General features: G+C 35.9%; 1 protein-coding gene across 1 annotated transcript in view; it reads right to left on the bottom strand.

Annotated features, from left to right (window-relative positions):
* The window catches only part of LOC133522891 (protein unc-13 homolog 4B), a 75,967-nt gene that overhangs the window by 48,478 nt on the left and 3,479 nt on the right, over nucleotides 1–24,010 (bottom strand). The window contains exon 2 of the mRNA XM_061858356.1: nucleotides 21,154–22,173. Coding sequence (XP_061714340.1) covers nucleotides 21,154–22,046 — 893 coding nt within the window. The 5' untranslated portion in view covers nucleotides 22,047–22,173. The remainder of the gene's footprint in view (nucleotides 1–21,153; nucleotides 22,174–24,010) is intronic.

Here is a 24,010-nt window from a genome sequence, read left to right as displayed (position 1 = left end):
GACTATCTACTTACTTTTAATGTCCACGAACATAAATATGACACCTAGGTATACATTTACCACCCATTCGAAGTTCATCTAGAGATGTAGACAGAACAAAAGATTTTGAGTGCTTAAATTAATAATAGATGAATATAATAATTATGATCCCATCAAAAACCTAAACGTGAAAGAAAAGAATGCCAAGTTCGTAAAAGGTTTCGCTAATAAAAGAAGTGAGAGCTAATTGGAAATTAGTCCATTCAAAACCCTCTAAAGTGGCCCGAAATGGTTCGTCTAAAACCCACAACCGGTGTGTCGCCTTTTTTGCTTTGTTAACCTGTCTGACACACTGCCGAATGTCTAGATGCTCTTTGTGCTTCTTATGCGTACCTAAAGACGACATATGGAAATACAAAATATGTATAGCTATTGTCTTAGTCATGTTTGCTTTTGTTTTTCTGGGAATGAGTTCGCGTTCTTTTTGGAATGACGTATAGTTAAACAGGCACCTATTTAGCACATTATACTGATGACCAAGTCAAGGACTACTTTTTTATTTGTCTATGGTCTATGCTTAACGACCCGCAAATATTAAACAGGTATTTGTATTGCGTTAAACTAATTATAATGTTCTACAGACACGGTATGTCGTTCTGTCTGTCTTAAAAGTCTTACGAACCCGCTGACAAAAAACCGCTCCCATACAATCCAAGTTACGCTCTAATTTTGAAACGACATACTGAAATAACATGAAACCTGGCATGAACATTTAAATAACATATATCTATATCTGGCGTTAATTTTATTTCTAAAAATTATACTTAATACAAAGAAAACGAACAGAAGAATGTGTTGCCAAGTTTCATGGCATTTTTTCATTGCTTTTCAGGGTACCTCAACTTATGCCAAAATTGGAGTCTTCCTGAACATTAGGGTATTCCCCAGTCGAAAATTAGGTATTTCCGATAGACAGAGCGCAGCAAATTGCCACCTCGTTCGAATTTTAAACCTAGACTAGGGGTTAATAGGTACCTCGTACTACTTGCTGTGGCCCCAAGAATAATAGAACATTTCTAAAAAAGTAAGTATAGGTTGCAGGAGTCTTAGTTTGACAAGGGAGTTAATCGAGGCGAGTGATTACACACGCAGCTACATAAAGTAGGTACACAAGTTACACAACACACTCACGCAGGAACTGTTGAGGATTAATTTATCTATTTTTAAAGATGTTAGGAGATGAGATGGCAATGGCAAAAATATTGCTAAACTGTAAAAACCATCCTATCCTATATCCGTCCTAGAGCCCAAAACTTCTACCAAATTTCATCTAAATCGGTTCAATGGTTTAAAAGTGAAGACAAATAGGCAGACAGATTTTCGCATTTACAATATTAGCAGAGATATTTCTGTAGGTACACAATCTTATGTTATGACTCTTATGAGTCTTATGACACTGCAAACTTATTCATCGAACTATTTATTTCACACGGCGATTTTAGATATTTTTCGCATAAAATAATCCTTTTCCAATGAAACTAAATCCAAGTTCACAGTCATGCCTACCTCAAATTACCTCCGTTGCTCAAAATGTGTGCTGACATAAACTTCCACATGTGAAGTACTGCCTCGCAGTTGCCACAACATTTATTTTGACCACTAGTTGGGTTTCGACAACCACTTACGGCACAAACCGTTGATTGATTCTTTGTTTTTGTTATTTTTAGCATTTTAAAAGTACCGAAAAGTTACACTGGCACTTGTTTCTGGACCTTCGCTCCCGGCGCGGGTCAATAGAATACTGTAATGAATTAGGTAGGCATCAGCTGGGATTGAGTTGACTCAACTAGGCCTTACTGTTTATTATTGAGCTTGAAAGAAGCACCAAATATTTAAATTGTCTTGACTGTTATAAGCACAGTCAGCTGCAGAGAGAGGTGAGGTGGCATAGACTGATTGTATGCATGTATGTGGCTGTACATACATACGAGTATTCTAAGAACTTTACACTGCTAATTTCGAGTAATTGAGGACGGAAGGGGAAAGATTAGTGGTTATTTTTCTATATAAATGTTCTCGACATTTTCCCGTCTGGATTTTGGCCATCGATGAATATTTTTAGGGTTTTAGGGAGGTACAAAAGGAACCCTTATTGTGCGACTCTGTCTGTCCGTCCGTCCATCTATCACAGTGCTAAATATTTCGAGAACTACTTGACATATCGATTTGAAATTTGGAACAGTCATGAATAAGGCTTACTTAGGCCAGACACATTGAAAGTGTTATTATTATTTTTTATTTTTTGTAACTATGGAAAATGTCCAATATATTTCTAAGTCTTAGTTACTATTTTTAGGTCAAGTGGGGTATCGTTCTATTTATCGTTTGAAAGAACTTAAATCTTACATTCCAAAACCCCATTATCTCTGAAGTTTGCCAAAGAAAAATTTAATTGATATTATCATAAATATTACAGGAAAAATACAATCACATTTCAGCCTTGATAACTTTTTTAATTATCATTTTCGAACTTATCTCATTATTTACAATTTAACCACCTTAGTTTGATTTATTTATACTACGTGGCAAACAAGCATACGGTGCGCCTGATGGTAAGCAGTCTCCGTAGCCTATGGACGCCTGCAACTCCATAAGTGTTGCATGCGCGTTGCCGACCCTAACACCCCGCAGCCCCGTGTCGTGTGGTAGTTTTTATATATATTTCATATTGCCAGTATCTGTGTCAACGTTTAGCTTTTTTAGGGTTCCGTACCAAAAAGGTACAAAAGAAATCCTTATGGTGCGACTCTGTCCGTCCGTCTGTCTGTCTGTCTGTCACATCGCCAAATATCTCGAGAACCACTTAAGCTATCAATTTGGAATTTGGAATAGTTATGAAAAACACTAACCCAGACACATTAAAAGTATTATTTTTTATTAAGAATGGAAAATGCCTCATATAAAGAGGGGGCAAAATTTCAAAGTCTAGTGACTAGGTCATGTCGGGTATCATTTGAAAGAGCTCAAATTGTACATTCCAAAACTAAAACATTTTTTTTTCATAGAGAAAATAAAATATTTATGAAGGAAAATGTGAAAAAAATATACACCCCTCCTATACCCTATATCTCCGAAGTTTACCGACGAAAAATATGAATTTTTTACATAATATTAACATTACTATAAAAAATTTACAGGAAAAATATAATCAGACCTCTATCTTGGTAACTTTTTTTTAATTAACAAAAAACCTTTCTGATTTCATTTTGAAATTTAACCAACTTTACGTGTGTTTATTACACCTCAAATTTCTGTGAGATTACATAAATACACGTTCTTTCAAATAAAAGATCAATTTTTGAAATCGGTTTACATGATACAGAATAATCCTCGAAAAACCAATATACGTGCATTACATCGCGCAAATTAGTTAGACAATTTGTCGATAGATGGCGCTGTACACAATTATACTTAGTATAGGTACCTACTTCTGTTCAAGTCTTTCGCCTTTATAGTTACACGAGATAATTCAGTTTGTACGGAACCCTCGGTGCGCGAGTAAAACGAACTCACTCTTGACCGGTTTTTTGATATTCTTTTTGATATAAGAACTAGTTTATTTCAAACAGCACTAAAAACGGCTAAATATATGCGCCGTAAACAGACGCCTATACACTGTATCTTCAGGTAAGTATTTAAATAAAAGTAAACAAATAATTTGTACATTTTCGGGTAGTTATAACATTTATCGGTTAACCAACCAAATACAAAACCGCCTGGATCTGTCACTGAACGACCTGATTTTAACCTACATTATTTGATCATGTAATGTTTTCATCTACCCTCAACTCGCTTGAGGAGTCATTTGAGGGTAGATTTTCTTTACTTTTATAATACCCAAAGATACAGAGTATAGCATACAAAATCAGCAACAATAAACGCAAAAATTAAGATGGTCAGATACAGATAATTTCTTTCTCATTCCGTTCCCAAAATTTCGTTACGATTGGTTAATTTATGGAGGAGCAAAATGTCGAGAACAAAACCTCGATTTCTGAGATTTTTACGAAGGTTTTTTGCCTAAGCTGCTGCGGCCCCGACAGCGCTACGGATCTATTTACCTAAAATTCTCAAATCTAAAAAGGGGCTCAGCTGGTCTTTTCTCTGAAACAATATCATGAAATGTTTCGCTTGTGTGTTTATTATTTTCAATTTTAATAAATGCACCATCTTAATCCTCTCTTTTTGGTTGGACCTACCTATATATGGTTAACTAACAGATAACGCCAGCTGTTCCCTATTTCGTTTTCTATGCATCGATGTTTAAATATTTACACAGATATAAGGTATCTAACTGCCTTTTTGGAATAGCCGAGGAGGCAGATGTGGTTTTCCAGAAACATTTTAACTTATTACACCTCCTCAAACTCCAAAACACCAGCCATGGTCCAGGAGTACCGCCCCTAATGGACTCTTTTATCGAATAATATCGATAATTTTGTATTCAAATAGGACTGGCAACGCCATCTATCGGCTAAGCGTCGAACGTCAGCGACACGTAAACAGCCATTATCCGAGCATAGGGGAAGCCACTTGGAACAGTGAGTCATGAGTCACTAATGATATGTGTTAGAGATGGGGGCGCCAGCGGTGCTGATGCAGAACGGATTTCAGGGTTCCTTAGTTGTCAGTAGCGAGGCAAACATAGAAGTTTAATAGAACTCCCATCTGGGGATTTATTTTGTACTTAAGTTAGGTATTTGTAACATTTTCAACGATTTTTAGATTATTAAAAACCTAAGAAGCTAACTGAAACATGATGAGGTAATATACATGTTGTTATGCATACGAGTACATTTCAGTTTTGCCCGTATTTAATCCCCTGTTATGAAATCTGTGCATAATTGTCACATGTTTTGAATGGACATTTAACTAATCAGATATATGGTAGTTGTAGTTCTATCTAAGAAAACGAACTACTTATCTCAAAGTCATTCATATTTCTTCATCGTTCAAAATTCAATCGTTCAAATTTCATACCTTTTGTAGAAGCAAAGTTTGGGAGTCCCGCATGGTTACCTGGTTGCTGATTACCGAATTTAGTTTTTATTAATACTATTATTTTATTTGGTCGTAGTAATTCATTATGTATAAAATATGAATTTCCTCTTATAATTACACTTGACACTACGTATTAAGTACTTAAGCATGCTAATCACACTGACACTTCAACATCATATCTATGTAAATACACACTTTTAATGGTAATTATGTCTCTAGTTTTATAAACAAGGTATTTACTTAAGTACTAACTTTGAATATTGCATATTTTACACTGTATCTTGGTTGACGTGATCTGGTCCTGGCAGAATATCAGTGCCTTTCCCATAGGGTGAAGCGTATACTGAGCCAGAACCCTTTTGTGTTGCTGCGACGCACACAACATATCCTATATGTATGGAACAGTATTTGTTCAATGTATTTTTTTCTTTCTACTTCTATTTTGTATAAATGTGTATCTCTCTTGTTTAATTTTGTATTATCCGTTCTTTTTTTGTCATTTTATTATTTGTATTTCCTGTGTGTATTGTGGCAAACAAATAAACGGATTATCAATCTATCATCCTCATTATTTTTATTTAATCTTTATTGCACAAAAGAAAAAAAACAATCTTATAGTACAAAAGGCGGACTTAATGCCACGAGGCATTCTCTACCAGTCAACCTTAAGGCTAAGCAGAGAGATTGTGAGCGGTGCTACAGTTATTATTTATATATATTCTAAATAATAATAATAATAATAATTCATCCTATATACGTCCCACTGCTGGGTACAGGCCTCCTCTCATGTGCGAGAGGGCTCGGGCTATAGTCCCCACGCTAGCCCAATGCGGATTGGGGACTTCACATACACCTTTGAATTTCTTCGCAGATGTATGCAGGTTTCCTCACGATGTTTTCCTTCACCGAAAAGCTAGTGGTAAATATCAAATGATATTTCGTACATAACTTCCGAAAAACTCATTGGTACGAGCCAGGATTTGAACCCGCGACCTCCGGATTGAAAGTCGGACGTCATATCCACTCGGCCACCACCGCTTTATTTATATATTCAAATTTTATTTATTTACTTATAAATAATTTTAATGTGACATGTTTTATTTATTTAGAAATGTAAGTTTTGTAACTACTTTTGTATTTTTACCAGGGTGCAATAAACGATTTATTCTCATTTTACATGTAGTAAGTACATCAAAAATATGACTCGAATTATGTAGTATGCAACCCAATATAGAACTCTCAGACTTGCCCACCAGGGTTGTTTTTATTGTAAATAGTGAGCACAGAACCCTTCTGCCAGTATGCAGAGAGTAAAGTCATTAAATCAAGGCAAAGGGCTATCTATGCAGATTATTATTTCATTTATTACAATGAATCACCATAAGTTCATACTTAATAATCGTATTTTCTTGCCAAAATGGTTTATACCTAAATAGATAGGTAGCATCCGATGAATTACTTATTACTTTACTTACCCTACAATAAATATTAATTTACAATACATATGGTGATACTGTACCACCTAGTGCAGTACCTAGCACTATACGTGCATGTCGTAAATTTAAAGGACCATAATGTACTATAAAACGATGTATAAAAACAATACATGTGCGAAACGGTAATTCATAACAATCACAACTAGTGTCGATTAATAATAGCTTGTAGGTAATTAAAGCTTGTAAAATTGTGAGTTGTGACCCATCTTTAAAGCAAAATTATTAATTTTCATCACACTTGCTCGAAAAAGATCTTATGAAATGGTGTGCTGAAGGACAAAGGCCTATATTGTTCCTCCGGGAGTTGTGGATTGTAAAAAAAAAGTTATAACTCCTTAGGGAGTTACAGCTTTTTTTTACTAATTCATACGAATGAACTAGGTATAAATGAGTTTTACTTTTAAAATATTAACGTTTATAATTCAGTATTTTTGTCATGTTTAAAAATATTTAATTTGATTAATTTAATAGCCGTTTATAATATTTTCACACAATATTTAATTGTAGCTGAATGTTGGATAGGTCAGGGGCCTTATTCGAGATGCACAACTGTCAAATTTCGCGTCCACATCAAATCAACACTTGATTCTATCGCATGTTGATTGTATCAAGTGTTGATTCTATCAACTGTGGATATTATCATTTGGAACAATCAAAACTCATTCATAGAAAAAATAATCAAACAAAAATCAACTTTGTTTATTACTACTATATAGTTTTAAATAGCTCTGAACTCGAAGTGGTTCGGTTTGATTTGATTGTCACCTGACTGTGGATTGCTAATGTCAAATTTTGACAAGTGTTGATTTTATTGCTAGACTTTTTTGTCCATGGGCTTGGGCACCATCTTGGATTTTTTGACGGACGACAGGGAATACCCTTCCTTTCCTACAATATATGGCATAGAGTAAAGCGTCTTTTTTTTTTTAAACATAAGTTTACAGGAATCAGCGACATCTTGTATTCGATAGGATAAGTAATGCGCTATGAACAATGCGGCGGCGAGTAGTGAAACTGTACCTGACAACGTCAATCAATTAAAAAGTGACCACACAGTTGATGGTCGATAAAGGCGATTATTAATTGAATTTTAACGACAATAAAGAACTATTGACATGCGATCTTTTTGTTGAACCCACACCTACACGTCGAATAATGCTCGCTCCACATATTCTCCTATAAACGCTCAAAATTGTAAAAAAAATTGATGCAATTTACTCCGCACCCAGTCTCAAGTTGCTTCTAAACCACGTTCACGAACCAAGTTGTAACCTAACACATCTGTAAATATAAGGCATACCTATGATTTAGAGATAAAGTCCGTTTTTTTTTAAATTACGAGATGGTTCATGAATAACCTTTATTACTATAAAAATAATACTACATTTGTCAAATTTTTTTTCTGTATTGCGCTATTACATAATGCATAAAATTGATATAAAGATAGGTACCATAGTAGCTCGCTCACTTGGTCTATCAACAACTATTTTAATGTTCTTTGTACTCGTATACGCGACCCCATTGTATATTGTATGTACAGTCGCCATCAGATATATCGGAACGCATGTATGAGATCTCAAATTATTAAGATAAGACCTACTGTACTGTCTATATTACTTACCAAGACCTAAGTACCTATTATTTATATGTACCTACACAAAGAGAATTCCTATGTTAAAAGGAGATTAAATACATATTTTGTTATTCAACTACAAATAAAATAAAATTTATCTTTTCAGTTAACACATTTTTTTACCGATTTCTTTAATAAAATAAAACATTAAAGTATTATGTGACTATATTTCATTGTCTTCGGTGTAGATTATGTACTGATGTTCCAATTTCCTGTATCAGTTTGGTACCAGGAAATATAAAAACTACACCTCTTCAAAAACTTTGCTGGTAGTTCGACATCTGTAAGTTTAAATATAAAACATGATAAAAACACTTAAGTCAAAAACGTATACATAAAATATTTGCCCTATATTCTGGTCGCTCGGTAGGGTGCCCAGAAGGCTGGGTGCATTTCCGCGCTGGTTAACAATGCTGATCCTCTGGTCACCAGAAGCCTATATAAGGCGCTCTCATAGAGCCACGCTAGTGCCCTAGAGTTTCAAATTCAACCCCAAGTGCCACAAATATGTAGTTAAGGGTTTAAATTCTGGATCAAGAACATGGAATACTATTCGCTAGTAAGGCCATAGGTATTAGAAAAAAATAATAGTAGGAGACGGCCGTGGTCATGGTAGGTGGTGCAGGTGGGCCAGGCAAGCTCTGAAATTATGCACCTATTTTACTATAACTTTGTTCACCTGTGTATATTTACTGTTTCCATGATAATCATTTTTAATATGTAGCCCGTGTAATCGGGCTGTATAATTGGTCTCATATTTTTTAACACAAAATCATAATTTTAATTCAATAATTAATGGTGTTTTACATATTAATCATTAATGTACCTATTTTGCAAAATTTTCTTGCATATAATAATATTGTTTACTTCAATTGACGTGTTTATTATTTTCGTTACTATGTCAACGTTAATACTTAAAAAATTATAACGTGAAGGTTGAGTCCGCAGTACAGTTACAGTTTACGTACATAGTGGCATTAGCACAGTCGGATTAGGACCAAACTCGAAATGTCTGAACAGTCATGAAATTTGGTATGTATATACGCCCCTTAAAGGCCCCTTTTTCATGCCCACACCATTTGACATTTGGGAACCTCGAGGAACCGCAGCCATCTTGAAAAATGTGGACCATCCAGGAGAAATTCGCGTTTTACTCTAAATCTACGTTCTTTATTCAATAATCGTGTAAGGCAACATTCAAGCTTATAAAATTCTACATAAAATAGTTGTAGACATCTGTGCGAAAAAAAATGATCTTGCTGTAAAAAATACTTGCTAAACCCAGATTTAGCCCTTATACCCTTTCATGGGATATTCTCTTAATAGGAAACTTGGAAGTATACATTTGTACATAATCTACCCCAATATCAATATTTTACTTGACTGCAACTTAACCAGAAAGTAGGGTTATGGGTATAAGTACTGAGGATTCAGGACACCCTGTACCTTAGGATACTGGACGGATTTTTTAAATGACGTATTATTTAGCCCTAAACTTTTTTCTTCCGTTAATTTTAGTAACTTTGTATTGCATAGCACTTGTATACTAACTGTGGATCTACTGATGTCTGTTTTACTGTACTCCGCTCAATAGTTTAGGCGCTAGAAGAAAAAATATGATTTAATATTCGGAGTCCTCTCAAGGCGGCTGTATTGATTTTTCTTTAATAGAACAAGTAAAAGTAGGTTGTGAATGGCAAGAGGAATCTAACGATACGTCATTTAAAAAAATCCGTCCAGTATCCTAATACCTAGCTACTGGGTGTACTGAATCATCAGTACTTACACCCATAACCCTTCTTTCTGGTTTAGTCACAGTAGAGTAAAATGTTAATATTGGGGTAGACCACGTACAAATGTATAGTTAAAAATAGAATTCATATTCCTCCGAGTTTCCTTTTAAGAGAATGTCCCCTGGAAGTGTATAAGCGTTAAACTTAGATTCAGCAAGTATTCTCTATAACAAGATGTATTGTTCTGCAAAGATATCGAGGACTTTTTTGTGTAGAATTTAATAAGTTTTAATGTTGACTGTTGTGTTGATGGTACACATTTTCCAAGATGGCTCGGATTCCTCGAGGTCCCCAAATGTTAAATGGTTTGGGCATGAAAAAGGGGCCTTTAATTTATATACATAATAAATTTCGAGGTTGGTCCTAATCCGATTATGCTTCATTGTGCGTCCGCAGCAAATTCGGTTCTCCATACAAATGTAGTTACGCTCTCATTTTAAAATGACTTGCTAGATTGCTCTGAAACTTTGTACTTACAATAGGATATGGTATGTCTATGCCTATAATTAATTTAAAACATAAATGTGAAATGAGAGCCAATTAAGTTCAATATTAAGAATATGTGTCGTTGTTGACTCGCCGACAACGGAATTGAGAATTTGAGGTGCCATGTTCTGTGCTGTGTAGAAAAATCCTGAAATTATAAAGGATTTGTCTTGGCTAGTTTTTACGTATAGGCTACGTATCACCGAAACGTCACAAACACCACGAAGGTTCGGCTTGTACGGGCCCTCGTTTTTCCTATATTCTTATACGCTGCGGAGACCTGGACTATCCGAAAGACAGAGGAAAAGACGATAGACGCCCTAGAAATATGGTGCTGGAGGAAAATGCTGGGGATATCCTGGACCGAGTTTCGGACTAATGTCTCCATCCTTAAAGAACTCCGTATCAAGCAGCGCCTTTCGACTCTCGTAAAGACCCGCATACTCAGTTTTTTCGGTCACGTCTCGAGGAGGAACAACGACTCCATAGAGCGTCTAGTGGTGCAGGGTAGAGCAAACGGGAAAAGACCGCGCAAAAGGCCACCTATGCGATGGACTGACCAAATCAAATCTACCATGAAGGGTCCCCTGAACGCATTTGCCAGAATGGCCCCCAACCGCGAAATTTGGCGAGAAATCGTACGGCAAGCAACATCTGCGCCTGATATCAGCAGTTGACCACGACGCTCTGCAAAGAGTACAACGACAAAGAAGAAGAAGACGTATCATATTTGTCTAAAATTTGGTTTGTTGGTACACACACAAGGGATAGTCTCTAGCTAGATACGGGGTGCCACACTCGTCAGCGCGACGGCGATATTTTTTACCTTTTACCTAAAAATCTCAAATTTGTGTACGGGCTCAGCTCCTGTTTCGTCTTAAGCCTGAATTTAACAGATTCTGACACACAGGGGGCTTTGAGCATGCTGTTGCGTTCGTTTTCAAATTTTGAAAAAAAGAACTAGCCTAACAACACAATAAATGCTTGTTTTTCCGCATTCATCACTATATCTCCCTGTCTCACTACTATCTGACCTTCTAACCCAGAGGGGAAAATATACCTTATTGGGGCTACTCCATCTTCCTCATGATAATATATTTTACTTTACTGAAAAGCAATCGGTACATGTTACAAGATGCACATTGTTAAGAGCCGGGGTTAGAACCCACGACCATTGGTTTTAAAATGAAGCTTTGTATATAATTTGTATTTTTATAATAAATCTGTTTTCTTGTTGACATTTTGTGGTATTGTATTGCTTTATGTTAATTGTCAAGATAGTTCTTTCATCCTGGACAATTGTCACATGCGTCACACGTACGTTTTATGATAGATCTACATCGACGCAACTGCATGTCATTGTCAAAGAGCATATAATCACTACGTTTTAAGAGACGGGACTTCCATACTAGCGAGTGGAATCAGTTTGTTTCGCAAATCATTACCAAAATGTACGACAAAGAACTGTCAAAGAACCATAGTAACAACATAAGCGATTTAAATAGTGTAGTACGCTACACGCTTACGATTCTTATCGATATCGATAAAATGGGGAGGGTTGAAACATAGGCTCCTGTCTACAAATTTTCTACTCGAAATCAGGTTAGCATCGAGTCCACATTTAAGTTGTATGTTATATAGTGGATAGTTCTTAATTGGACTACTATCTGGTCGGGCTTAATGTGGACCCGAATTATTTTAATACAGTTTTTAAGTCGTGTTTTTTTTTATTTTATTAAATGCTTGATTTTCATAATTATGTGCACATACATGTTTGAATAAATGTAACTTTTCTATGGAAAGATGTATCAGGTCTTCGTTCCCAACAAATTTGGCCCACTGCCTGCATCTGAAAACATACAGCCTTGGAAAAACATGACTTTATCTACAGTTTATATTCCATGTGTTTGCTAATGAGATGATCAACTGATTATTTCGCGCTAATATGCATCTATAAATCATGTTTTCGGCATCCAGTTATCAACAACCCTTTATCAATGCTTTAACTTTTTATGTATTTATATGTCTGTTAATCATGAGAACGGGTCTGGCCTTGTTGGCAGCGACCCTGCCTATGAAGCCGATGGTCCCAGGTTCAAATCCTGGAACGGGCATTTATTAGTGTGATGAGCATGAATATTTGTTCCTGAGACATGGGTATTTTCTATGTATTTATAAATACTTATAAATTAGGTATATGTATATATATATATATATATATACATTATTGCACAAACTGACTTAGTACTAAAGTATGAATGGCATGTGTTGTGGGTATATATATATATATCGTTGTCTAAGTACCCACAACACATGCCATTCATACTTTACTAAGTCAGTTTGTGTAATAATGTCCTATAATATTTATTTATTTATCATAAAAACAGAGATTCATTTTCTTACATTTTAGGTTAATATATTAAATAATCACTAGATAAAAAAAATATGTTAACTAATGACCATTAATGCATAAGTAATAGATAATTTATGCATTATTAATCTTCGACGAATTAATTATGGTCATATTGCATGCTAGTTCTAAGGAAATTTCACATATTTAATTTAATTATTTACACTGATATACAAATAAAACTACAGTTATCGATAATTATAGTACATCCCTAGTTCACAACGAAAAATAATGTAAAATATCTAATTTTCGATGTGTTTATAGCCTGCTGACCCAAAATAAGGTCAAAAGTATCTAAAGCAATACTTACCAGTCTTCATCCAAGGGAAATTTCGCCATAAAATCCCTTTTTTCGTGATTTTCTCGAGTGGCTCGCTTGCCACATATTTCACACTTACGTAAACCGTTTTCACGCTGGCATTGTAACAAACTCGCTCTTTACTCTGATCACGGTTGACTATTTTCGATTTTTGCACTAAATAATAAAGAAATTACACGAAATACCCGAACAAAACATTGAAGCCTTCAAAACAAACAAAGCAATTAGGCTGACAGTAGACTTGATGTAAACTTGACAGAATAAATAGCACTGACGTTTTCTTTTTCTTCGTTGGCAATGATTTGCGAAACAAATTCCATACAAAACTTTTTTCTTCCTAGTTGCGTTAGCCTGATCGGAATTTAGCAGATAACTCCATCTTGCGTCCAGTAGAAGAATCAAAATCGTACAGGTAAAACTACTCTCTGCCTTAGGATCCCCTTTTAAATGTCATAAATCCAAACATGGCAGCCATACCCATCGACAAAAAAGTCTACCGTTGATCTAATTTCATTTGACAGTTAACTAATACGTATTCGACACGCTTATATTTGACAACTAGAATCCTGACTAGAGCTGGGACTGCGTACCAAAAGTACGTCTCTGTTACTCGTACCAAAAGTACGTCTAAAATACCAGTTTTACGAGTATGACCCCCAATAGGCAGTTTACGTATTTGCCGTGCTTAGGCGTCTTACAAATAAGGATTATTTATACAAATATCGACTTATTATTTCGGTAAGGGTCGGAAATATGGTGACGTTTTGAGTGAAGGCTATGAATCTATTGTCATATTTTTGTTATATATTATTACATTATTTTTAGATACAACAGACACCCAGACAACCATCTGTTAAAAAAAATTTATTTTACCTAAAGTAACGGTAAGAATGGAGGTACGAGGTGATAAAAGTTTCATATTTGTTTTATTTCAGAAATCAAAGTCCGTACTTTTAAATACTCGACAAGCTAAAAGTAGTCTATTACAAATAACCTGTTCCAAAAACTATTCCGGTACAACGCCCCGCCTCTAGTGTGGATATTGTTCACTGACAGGTGGTGATAATAGCAATTCGACAAGTCACAATATTTCTCACATCAAATGGAAATCAACACGAAACGTCACTTTTAGCATGTCGAATAAGGGCCCTGTGCGTATGTACTATAACGCATTCACTGCCAACAGTGCCAACGTTTTTGTAGCGCTACACACGATTCTAGCGTTTTCCCGCTTTATAAAGGAAAGCGACTACGAACAGGCCGCGTAGCCAACATGCAAATCGCTTACGCTCCATATAGCGATCGAAAGGCAACTGTCACTTTCGCACTAATATGGAAGAGTGATAGAGAGACACACAAAGCGTTTCGTTGTCGTAGCGATAGCGATTGTCACCTTGGCTAGGCAGGCAGAGCGCCCGCCGGGCGGATTCCCGGCACTCAATAGGCGCGGTGTATAGTAAAATGCGCTATTTTTAATCGATATTTACAAGCTTGTACAAAGATTTCATCGATTATTTTCTAGTATGTATAACTTCAGTCCTTGAACTAGCCGTATGCTTGTCAGAAACACGAGGGCTCATCTTTTTCTCGATAGATTATCGCTTTGAAAATATGCTTAGAATTGTGTCTTTTCCGATATTTTAGAAGTACTATGACGAATATCAATATGAAATTTACTTCATTCGATAGCTTTTAAGTAACTCTATGATTTTGCTTGTCATTTTATCGGTGCGTTAAATTTTTCATTCATAATTATGAATTCAACGTTTTGTCTACTAAACGTTACCCTGCGCGGCAATACCGTCAGTACGCCAGTACGCCCGTGACCACTGTCAGCGTCGGACCTGTGCTAGTTTAGCGGACGTTAAATAAAATGGATAATTACACTATAAATACACAAATATGTTATACACACAATGTTTTTATCACACTTACGAAGAAAAACTAAAGTTTAAGCTACTTGATTCCTAAATACGGTGACATTTCAGACATCCGTCCGTCATATTATGTTTTTTGACAAGTTTTACACACGCATCATCCGGCATTCAGCCACGATTAACCAAAGGGTGAAATGGTGCCTTGCAACCGAGTTAAACACTCTACTTTTCATTTTTAATACGAGGAAAGTAAAAGTAAAAAAAACACGGCTAAATATAACTTCAGTAGTATTTCGTAAGGGGTACTTAAGTACTATTTATTATAAATTTAGGTAAAACATAATTATTTATGGAATGGGCAGCTAATTATCAGAATGGAAATGATACATCAAATCCATTTAAAATCAAAATTTGAAATGCTTATCGTAAAAAAAGAAACAAACGTACTAAGAACGTACAGTGCTCTAGACTCTCTCTAGAGCAGTAACTTTTCTGCACTCTTTTGAAAACATCAAAGACCCACTTTCGGAGCATGAGAAATGATAAAATATTTTAAATGGCTATGCAGTAATAAGCAAATTGAATACCTATTTTTAAACGTAAACAAATAAATTAATTCGTTTGTTTAATTTATATCAGTCATTATATTGGAACAGCTTCCATTTTAACACATACAGGATGCAGGAGATATACTGGATTCAAATATGTGGGAGTGCTTAGTGAAAGATACCATTTCACGACTTTTAGTTTCCGAGTTACATGCGTTTTTGTGGATGCGTAATAGTTTTGTGTTATATAGCCTGTTCCGTTAAGTCTTTATACAAGAACTACTGCTAAATTTGGATTTCTGGTTTATTAACTTTCATATTTTAATGTATCATGGTATACATATAAGACTTTATTTACAACATTTATCAATTATTTGATTTTGTAAGGTGAGCAGGAGCGATATTTACCCTTCAAGTCCCATACAACATTTTCGCAGTTCGGATATATTTGTACCTTTCGCCAATATTTTTATTTCACTGGTTAATTATTCTGTAAATTCAAGAATGTCACTAAATTCCATTTTTGTTAGTGCTGAACATAAAACCCTTTGTACAAGTTTGGTAAAATTATATGAATAAGTAAGTATTTATAAAAGTTTACAGCATGCTATTTCTAATTGTATGAATAATGGTGACATTTTACTTCTTTTTTCTAGTATAAATTTCGATATCATTCTGCCGCCAATTTCAGGTCTCAGCAATGATTTTACCTTCTTCTTTGGAACCTTGGACCTTGTTATGTCTTTGTGATATGCTTTTACCATTTTTCCTGCCAATACAAAATATTAGTGGAAAATCGATTGAAAATTTCACAAAAGATATTTTCTTCATTTTTGTATTAGGGTGCATATGTGTAATATGTATGTATTAAAATGGTTTATTTTGAAATGAATCACTAGTCAAGGCCTATAAAATATCCCTTCAAGTGGCGGCAGCGAATAACGTGAAAAGTAGAAAAGTGGCGGGGCCCCGTTGGGTGTTCAGCGCGGATTTAGACAATATTACAAATTCAACTATTTAAGCTTATCTATGTATAACAGTATATATTGAAGCATATAAAAAAGTCAAAAAAAAGTCAAAATATTCTTTATTCAAATAGGCCTAGCAACAAGCACTTTTAAATCGTTAGAATAAGCATTAAATACGGTGTTCGAATAGAACAATTAAATTATTGTAATGTTTATGCATTTCGCCACACGCACCTAACTAATCAAACCTAGCAACAGTGACAGGTGGCCGACAGCTTACTGGCTTCGCATCGACCCGTGAGTGGTGGGCCGCCATTTGAAGGGATAAATAACATAGTTATAGATAAAATAATTTTGTTCATCGGAAAGTTTTGTATATAAATAAAATAAAAAAATAAAAATACTTTTATTCAGTAACTATGATTTGGTATACAGTAGCTGTGCTGGTGCCTCTTTGTAAGTATTTAAGATACTTGTGTTAAGAGAACACCGCTCTTCCACAGGATGTTTTGCTTACAATATAACATGTTCATATAGGTACATATATTATCTTTCGATGATATTGCATTTTAGCATTTTACTTAAGAAAAACAAAAACAATAGAATTATAACAACTGCAACAACTTATGTATATATATTTTAAGGTAGAATGTACAACAATTATCTTTTCTTATGTGTGTTTGTGTGTGTGTGTGTGTGTGTGTGTGTGTGTGTGTGTGTGTGTGTGTTTGTATGTGTGTGTGTGAATATATTATATTAATTTAACATCTCTTCAATTTCATTATAAGTCAGGTTTTTTAGCCAGTTACATACTTTGTTCTTACACTCTCTATACACGCATGAATAAATGTCAATATCGCTATTAATTTTATTATATACTTTAGCTGATCGAAACTCATATTGTCTTTTAGCAAAAACTGATTTAGTTTGTGGCGTGGAGATTGCATTTGGTTTTTTCCGTTTATTAATATTATTAGTGTTAATTTTATAAGTTAATGTTTTGTGGCGTTTTAGGACTGCATTTAAAATGTAAAGTCTTCTAACTGACAACAAATCACAGACCTCGTAAAGATCTTTAGTGGGAAATCTAAAGGGCTTAGAGTACATCACCTTTAGTAGTGATCTCTGAGCTCTCTCTAGTTCAAGAAATTTTATCTTTGTAGCCCCGCCCCAAACCGGTATGCAATAGCTAAGAACAGATTGTACCAAAGACACGTAGATCTGTTTCATCAGATCCTTGGAAGCCACTTGCCGCAGACTCTTAAAAATGTAGATTAATTTTCGTGTCCTGGACATTATCAGCTCAGTGTGCACATGCCAGGTTAGTCTCTGGTCAATCATTACACCAAGGTATTTAGTGGACTCAACTTTATTAATAACTGAGCATGAGCAGCAAAACTCAAGTATGTCGTGACATGTGTGTAGCCTAACTGTGAAATTAGAGTCTGGTTGTGTTCTGTCGTACTTTGTGAAACAAATGTAGTTTGTCTTATTAGTGTTGAGTGTTAACAGTTTGGTTTGCAACCAGCGGCCAATTATAGCAAGTCCTTGCTCTGTTGTTTCCCTGACTTCATCCCAGCTATCACCCCAGAATACTATAGCAGTGTCATCAGCATAGGTATAAATGGATCCTTTGTCGATGTTTAAATTGCACAACTCGTTGATGTAAATTAGGAATAGTGTAGGGCCCAGAACACTACCTTGAGGGACACCATAACTTACGACACATTCATTGCTTATATATTAATGTGTTCTTGTAAAAAACATTACGGAACAGGTCTTAATTGTACTTCGTTCCACAGGAAAATAATACTCATCGAGACAATTCTAACAACCTCAAACGCAATTAGGTTGCGATGTTTTTACACAGAGTTTCTATGGCCACCTCCTCTCTCAATCATCAGATCAGTTCGATGGTACCATAATATTTCATTGTCACCCTACTTACATATGTTTGCAGATTTTCAACTTCATCTGAAACCTCAGTGGGTCAAATATACTTATAATATTTGATTAGAGACAGAGTAGACAGACAATAGACTGCTTCTGTATTAGACATTAATTAAAGTCAGTCAATTATACCCATTACTATATAACTTCGAAGTAGAAGTGTGTTTTTTAAAACTTTAAATAATATATAATAATAGCAATTTTCTCGACTTTTGCATTGAAAGTTTATAATCGTCGTCAATTCAAAAAATAATAAAGAAATACATAGTCGTTACAGTTAGAGTCATGGTTCTTTTTTTGAAGATAGCAAGTTTTATCTACTTTTTGGAGCTACATAATATATGCTTATGCATACCTTATGCTTTTGTTTTGTGTTATCTCAATTACCTGCAAAAAAAATCTACCTTTTCACGGTCACTCCCACAAATTACTTAGCTTTGCTAGTATTCTTCCTTTTTTCAATACTTGCCCGAAATTGACTTCTATTGCATTTTTAAGGTCAACTAAGTTTTGAATAGGTATCTATATATGATTTAAAACAAACGGTTGTAACTTTTGTCTGAATTAGTAAGTAATATTTTTTCATCTGAAAATTACTAGGTTATCAGTTTGCCGCGGTATACTTCAGTCTTGTATATAATTATGTAATTTTTAATTTCATTGAGTAAAAATCATAATCAATATAAATTTCCGAAAAAGATCCCAGAACTAACAAACCAGAATACGGATGGCGTCAGAATAAGTACGTAGGCATTATGCGGGCGCGGCGCGCGGGGCGCCCGCCTGCTTGCTCTGCGACTTCGTCTGCTTCACCCCCTCAAAAACCTAAAATCCGACTATAAGAGCGCCTTAAGAGAGTTTAGTTCTTTGATAATACTCGTATATGTATTTAAAAACCTCTTTCATTTTTACAAGCTTTTATTTAACTTGCCGTGATAGTGTGGGTCAAATCTTGCAAGCTAAATTAGACTCACTTCCCGATTTCCGATAGAGCAGAAATTTTGCATATTACATAATGTAAACCGGATGATAATGCAACATTATGATGACATGGATAGCTAATATTCATCGAGAATTCTAACAACCCCAAATACAATTATTTTACGGTGTTTCATCACAGAGTTCATCATCAGTTCAGCTCCATGTGATCTAATGATGAACTCATGGTCACATGGAGCTGATCTGATGATGAACTCTGTGATAAAACAACGCAAAATAATTGTGTTTGGGGTTGTTAAAATTGTCTCGATGAGTATTAGCTACCTGTGGAAAGAAACGTACAGTCGGCGATAAAAGCTTGTACCTGTGCCTTGTGTTGTTGAATATATTACATGACGTTACCAAGCGGTTACGTTCCAACAGACGCCTTATGCACATCTTTCCTCTTCACTTCACCTATTAAATGTACACGATATTAAGATACAATACCGGATAGTATAGAGAACGCCTCGGCAATTTAGTTTGCTTTATTCTTAGCAAAAGCTACAAAAAGCTATTTTTCAAGAAATAACTTTTAGAGGAGCGCGTAAAAAGAATCCAAAGTCTGATAAGTGGCGTTTCTTTTTTAGTAATTAAGTTATACTTGAAGTAATTACTAAAAAATCACACACTAAGTAGGTATAACAACGTAGACCAAGCACCAATCGATTACAAACAGTTCATAGTTCATGTTGTATATCCTGCTAACTGCTCTGTTATCTTTGTAGGTACTAGGTATTTATTTATCCCCTTATTCATAAACGTGTACTAAAGTTACAATGCCGCTAATAATCGTTTGTCCCTTTCCATCATACCAATACGTCGGAAAGGGACAAACGATTATTAGCGGCATCGTAACTTTAGTACACGTTTATGAATAAGAGGATTACTGTTTATCCCCGATTAACACGATGCTATACTCAGTAGGACCAAGCCAATGATGATTTTGACCTGACTATAGTAATTAGTACGCATTTAGTTTTTATCAGCCTATCATCCCTTAACAGGCGACTTCTAAGAGGACACACCGTGGACTGACCGCAGACGCTATTTACTTTCATAAGAATCACTATTAAACATAAGAAATTAGTTCCTTGAGTAGGTACTTATCACGCACATTATGATACGTGATTCAGTTATCAGTTGTATTAAGTAGCCTCTTACTGGTATTAATGATAGAGTTGTTGTCAATCTTAGAATTTGCTTCCATACCTCTTGGACGCAATGAGTAAGTTTGTACTCATTAAGTCAGTGGTTCCTAACCTTTTGAGTCCTGTCACCCCTAAGACTAACTAGGGATCCTGATTTTACCCCTCCCAATAAAATAATCATCAATAGTCTTTCTTATAGGTCTAATCTTTATTATCTTTAATTAAGCTTATTACCCCTGTGAAATACCAGTTTACCAGTCCCCACGGGGGTAATTACCCCCAGGTTAGGAACCGCTGCATTAAGTAGATAATACGTTCTACATAATAGATCTTTAAAGATCACCAAGTGATTTCAATGTTTATGAAAGGAAGCTTCCGTGTGGAAATCTCCATTTCGCTCAACATTTAGCTTGTGGTTAAAGTTTAAAACGGGAGCAATTTATGGTATGCCACTAAAAAATAGCAGACGCAGACCGTCAAGATCTAAAATAAATTATGACTCACCTCTCTTCCTGGGCGTGCTGTTTTTTTCCTCGCCAACGTATCAAACAATCCAATGTCCCTTTCCGAAAAGGAGGCTTTAGCAGCTTCCACCGACTCTTCAAAGTCTTTTTAGAACCCACTGTCCCCACAGACTCCTCGCTGGGACTCACACTCAGAATATCTGGTTCCGAACTGCCTTTTCTTAATGCACTATCACGACTAGGGTTTTTAGAACACTTCTCGAAACCAGCCACATTTTCACTCACTGCTCTTCTCCTAGAAATAGGAGTCGAAGTAGCAAAATCCGATGTCCTCACTTCTATACCACTGTCCTTAAGATTAGATGTGGATGTACCTAGTCCATCCTCACTGATACTTTGTAATCTTTTTGGTTGTATAGGCACTTCTGGAGTAAAGACTTTCGCATTGAGAATGCTGTTTTCTTCAAAATTTCTGCTTTTTCTGTTGCGTTCGATGTCAACAAACGCAGTGACGTCTTCGCAGCTTCTGGCGTTATATTTGCTGAAGTTAAATCGCGAAGTGGATTCGGCCGAGGGGTCGGGGTGATCCATAATCGTCGCTTGCACGAGGTTATCTTCGCTCTTGGATAATTTTAAATTGGATTGAATCTTTTTGTGTCTGGCAGGGCGTTGCGGCGGTTGGACATTATTTATCGTTGCAACGATCGGTTCGACTGTCCGCTTGTTGGGCTTCGAGTACTTTGCGATAATTCTGTTTATTTCAGCGCTGTTTTTGCGTCTGTTTGTGTGTCGCTTGAAGTTGAGCGGTTGTTGATAAGACTCGGCCACGCTCGCCCCGGCGACCCGCGTTGACCTCTCCCGCCACTCAGTCACTTTGTCTTCAAGTAATCGCTGCAGCTCTAACGCCCGCATTATTGGTCCTATCTCTGGCATTTTAATTTCAGATTTATATCGAATTATAAATTAAATATGTTTTGGTAATATCTTTGGTATCAAAATCTCATAGATGGTAAGCGTGCTTAGCACTTATCTCTAACTTCGAAGTACTTCTATGTTAAACCTGGAAAGTTAAAAATAACGAGTTAAATTATGTTCAATAACATTAAGCCTTAAGTCGGAAATTAATTTTCATTCGCTATTATTTATACTTTACATAGTGTAAAATAATAGATGCAAATACATACTTATACGCTCTATTGGAATTACTTAAGCTCTTACCAAAAAGGTACATAGATAAAGTCAAGGAAAAATTCTGTTCCCTAGTTTGACCGCTAAGATAGATAGCGCTGCTCTGCGTCATGTTTTATTGTAACTGACTTGTGACATCAACTTTTAGCAACCAGAGTTGCGTACATTCGGTGGACGTACACGAGGAATTATAGCCCTAGTGCGGTAAAATAGCACCTTATGTACTGTAATAGTATGACATGTGCGAAAAATAGGAAATTCGAAACGAGTGGCGGTAAATTAAAACAAGGGAGTGTTTTAAATCGACACGAGTTGCGGATTGCGGATTACCTTTTCGCGCATGTATCGTACAACGTTTTACAGTATATATATGGCCCTTTAAATTTCGACATAGTTTCGTAATCGTAATGTGCTAATTATCGTACTAGTGCGGTAAAGTATTAGCACTATGTGTACACTGTAATATATATTTCATATATTATTTGAATGCTTCAATAAACACCTTCAAGCTTTTAGTTTAAATAATTTAAACTCACACAACTAACGGGTAAGACACGATAATTAATTCAGATTGTAATACAGGATTTAAAGTACCAAAAAGAGGGTCATTGCCCTTTCGTTTAATTGCCTATGCCGCGAATTAACGGTGCGGGGCCCTTCTTGGGTGTATTACAGCTGTCTTTACTTAGTGAATGGAGTAATTATATGAGACTAATATATCAAGAGGAGCCTTGTGTTCGGTAATCGCAAAACCAAACTTGAAATCGTATCCGTGCATGTAATACAGTCTGCATCATAGTAACGGATGAAACATTTACTATTATTATGAGCCCATATTGTCCCACTGCTGGCCAAAGCCTCCCTCCTATTCTTCCACGTGTCCCTATCCTCGGAAGTCTCCCACCAGTCTCTGTCAAAGATGTCAAGTTCGTCCCGCCATCTTCGACGAGGTCTATCGTAACTCCTTACAATTTGTGGGACCCAACAGGTGGCTGTTTTGGCCCACAGGTCATCCGGCATACGGCAGACGTGCCCTGCCCAGTCCCATTTGAGCTTAGTGAAACAATGCGCCAAAAATATCTGCCCGCGGAAGTATTTTTCCAAATAGAGATATATATATATCTTCAGCTCGCGTTCAAAAGTATATATATGCCATGCATTGACAAAAAGAGATATGTCTCTATATGTAGTTTTTGTCGAGCTATTAGAAAATGTTACGGGTAAGTACTCGTACTTTTGGCGCGTAATTTGATCCACTACTTTTGATGCTAACATTATGTCTTACATGGGCTAGGACTAGGTAATAAGAGTGAGCACTTTAGAAGCAATCTGGCCTAGTTTTCCCTCTAAGGTTGAAATTTAAATAAGAGTCATTTTCGTAGAAACTAGTGTTTTGGTTGCCAAGCAGAGCCAAGCTCCTTTAAGATTCAACCGGAGAAGCGCCAAGATAAGATAGACAGATGAGGTACATGACTATTCGCTGATTGCTAGAGGACTGTGCTAATGAAACTCCACTTTGGCGTGACAGGACCAAGGAGATTCCTTGAATGGCCGTCAAAATTTGAGTCAAAGATATCTAATTTTGGAGATTATTTCCTTGAAGTCAGGCCGGTACTAAATCTATATAATCGATGAATATCAAACTTTTTCACATCATAAGTAACTACAGACAGCGACGACGGCTTTGGGTTGGGGCGTCAATAGCCATA

Source organism: Cydia pomonella, chromosome 11 (assembly GCF_033807575.1).
Source record: "Cydia pomonella isolate Wapato2018A chromosome 11, ilCydPomo1, whole genome shotgun sequence".
Classification (NCBI taxonomy): domain Eukaryota; kingdom Metazoa; phylum Arthropoda; class Insecta; order Lepidoptera; family Tortricidae; genus Cydia; species Cydia pomonella.
Note: the sequence above shows the minus strand (reverse complement) of the source record. Positions and strands in the feature narration are given on the sequence as shown.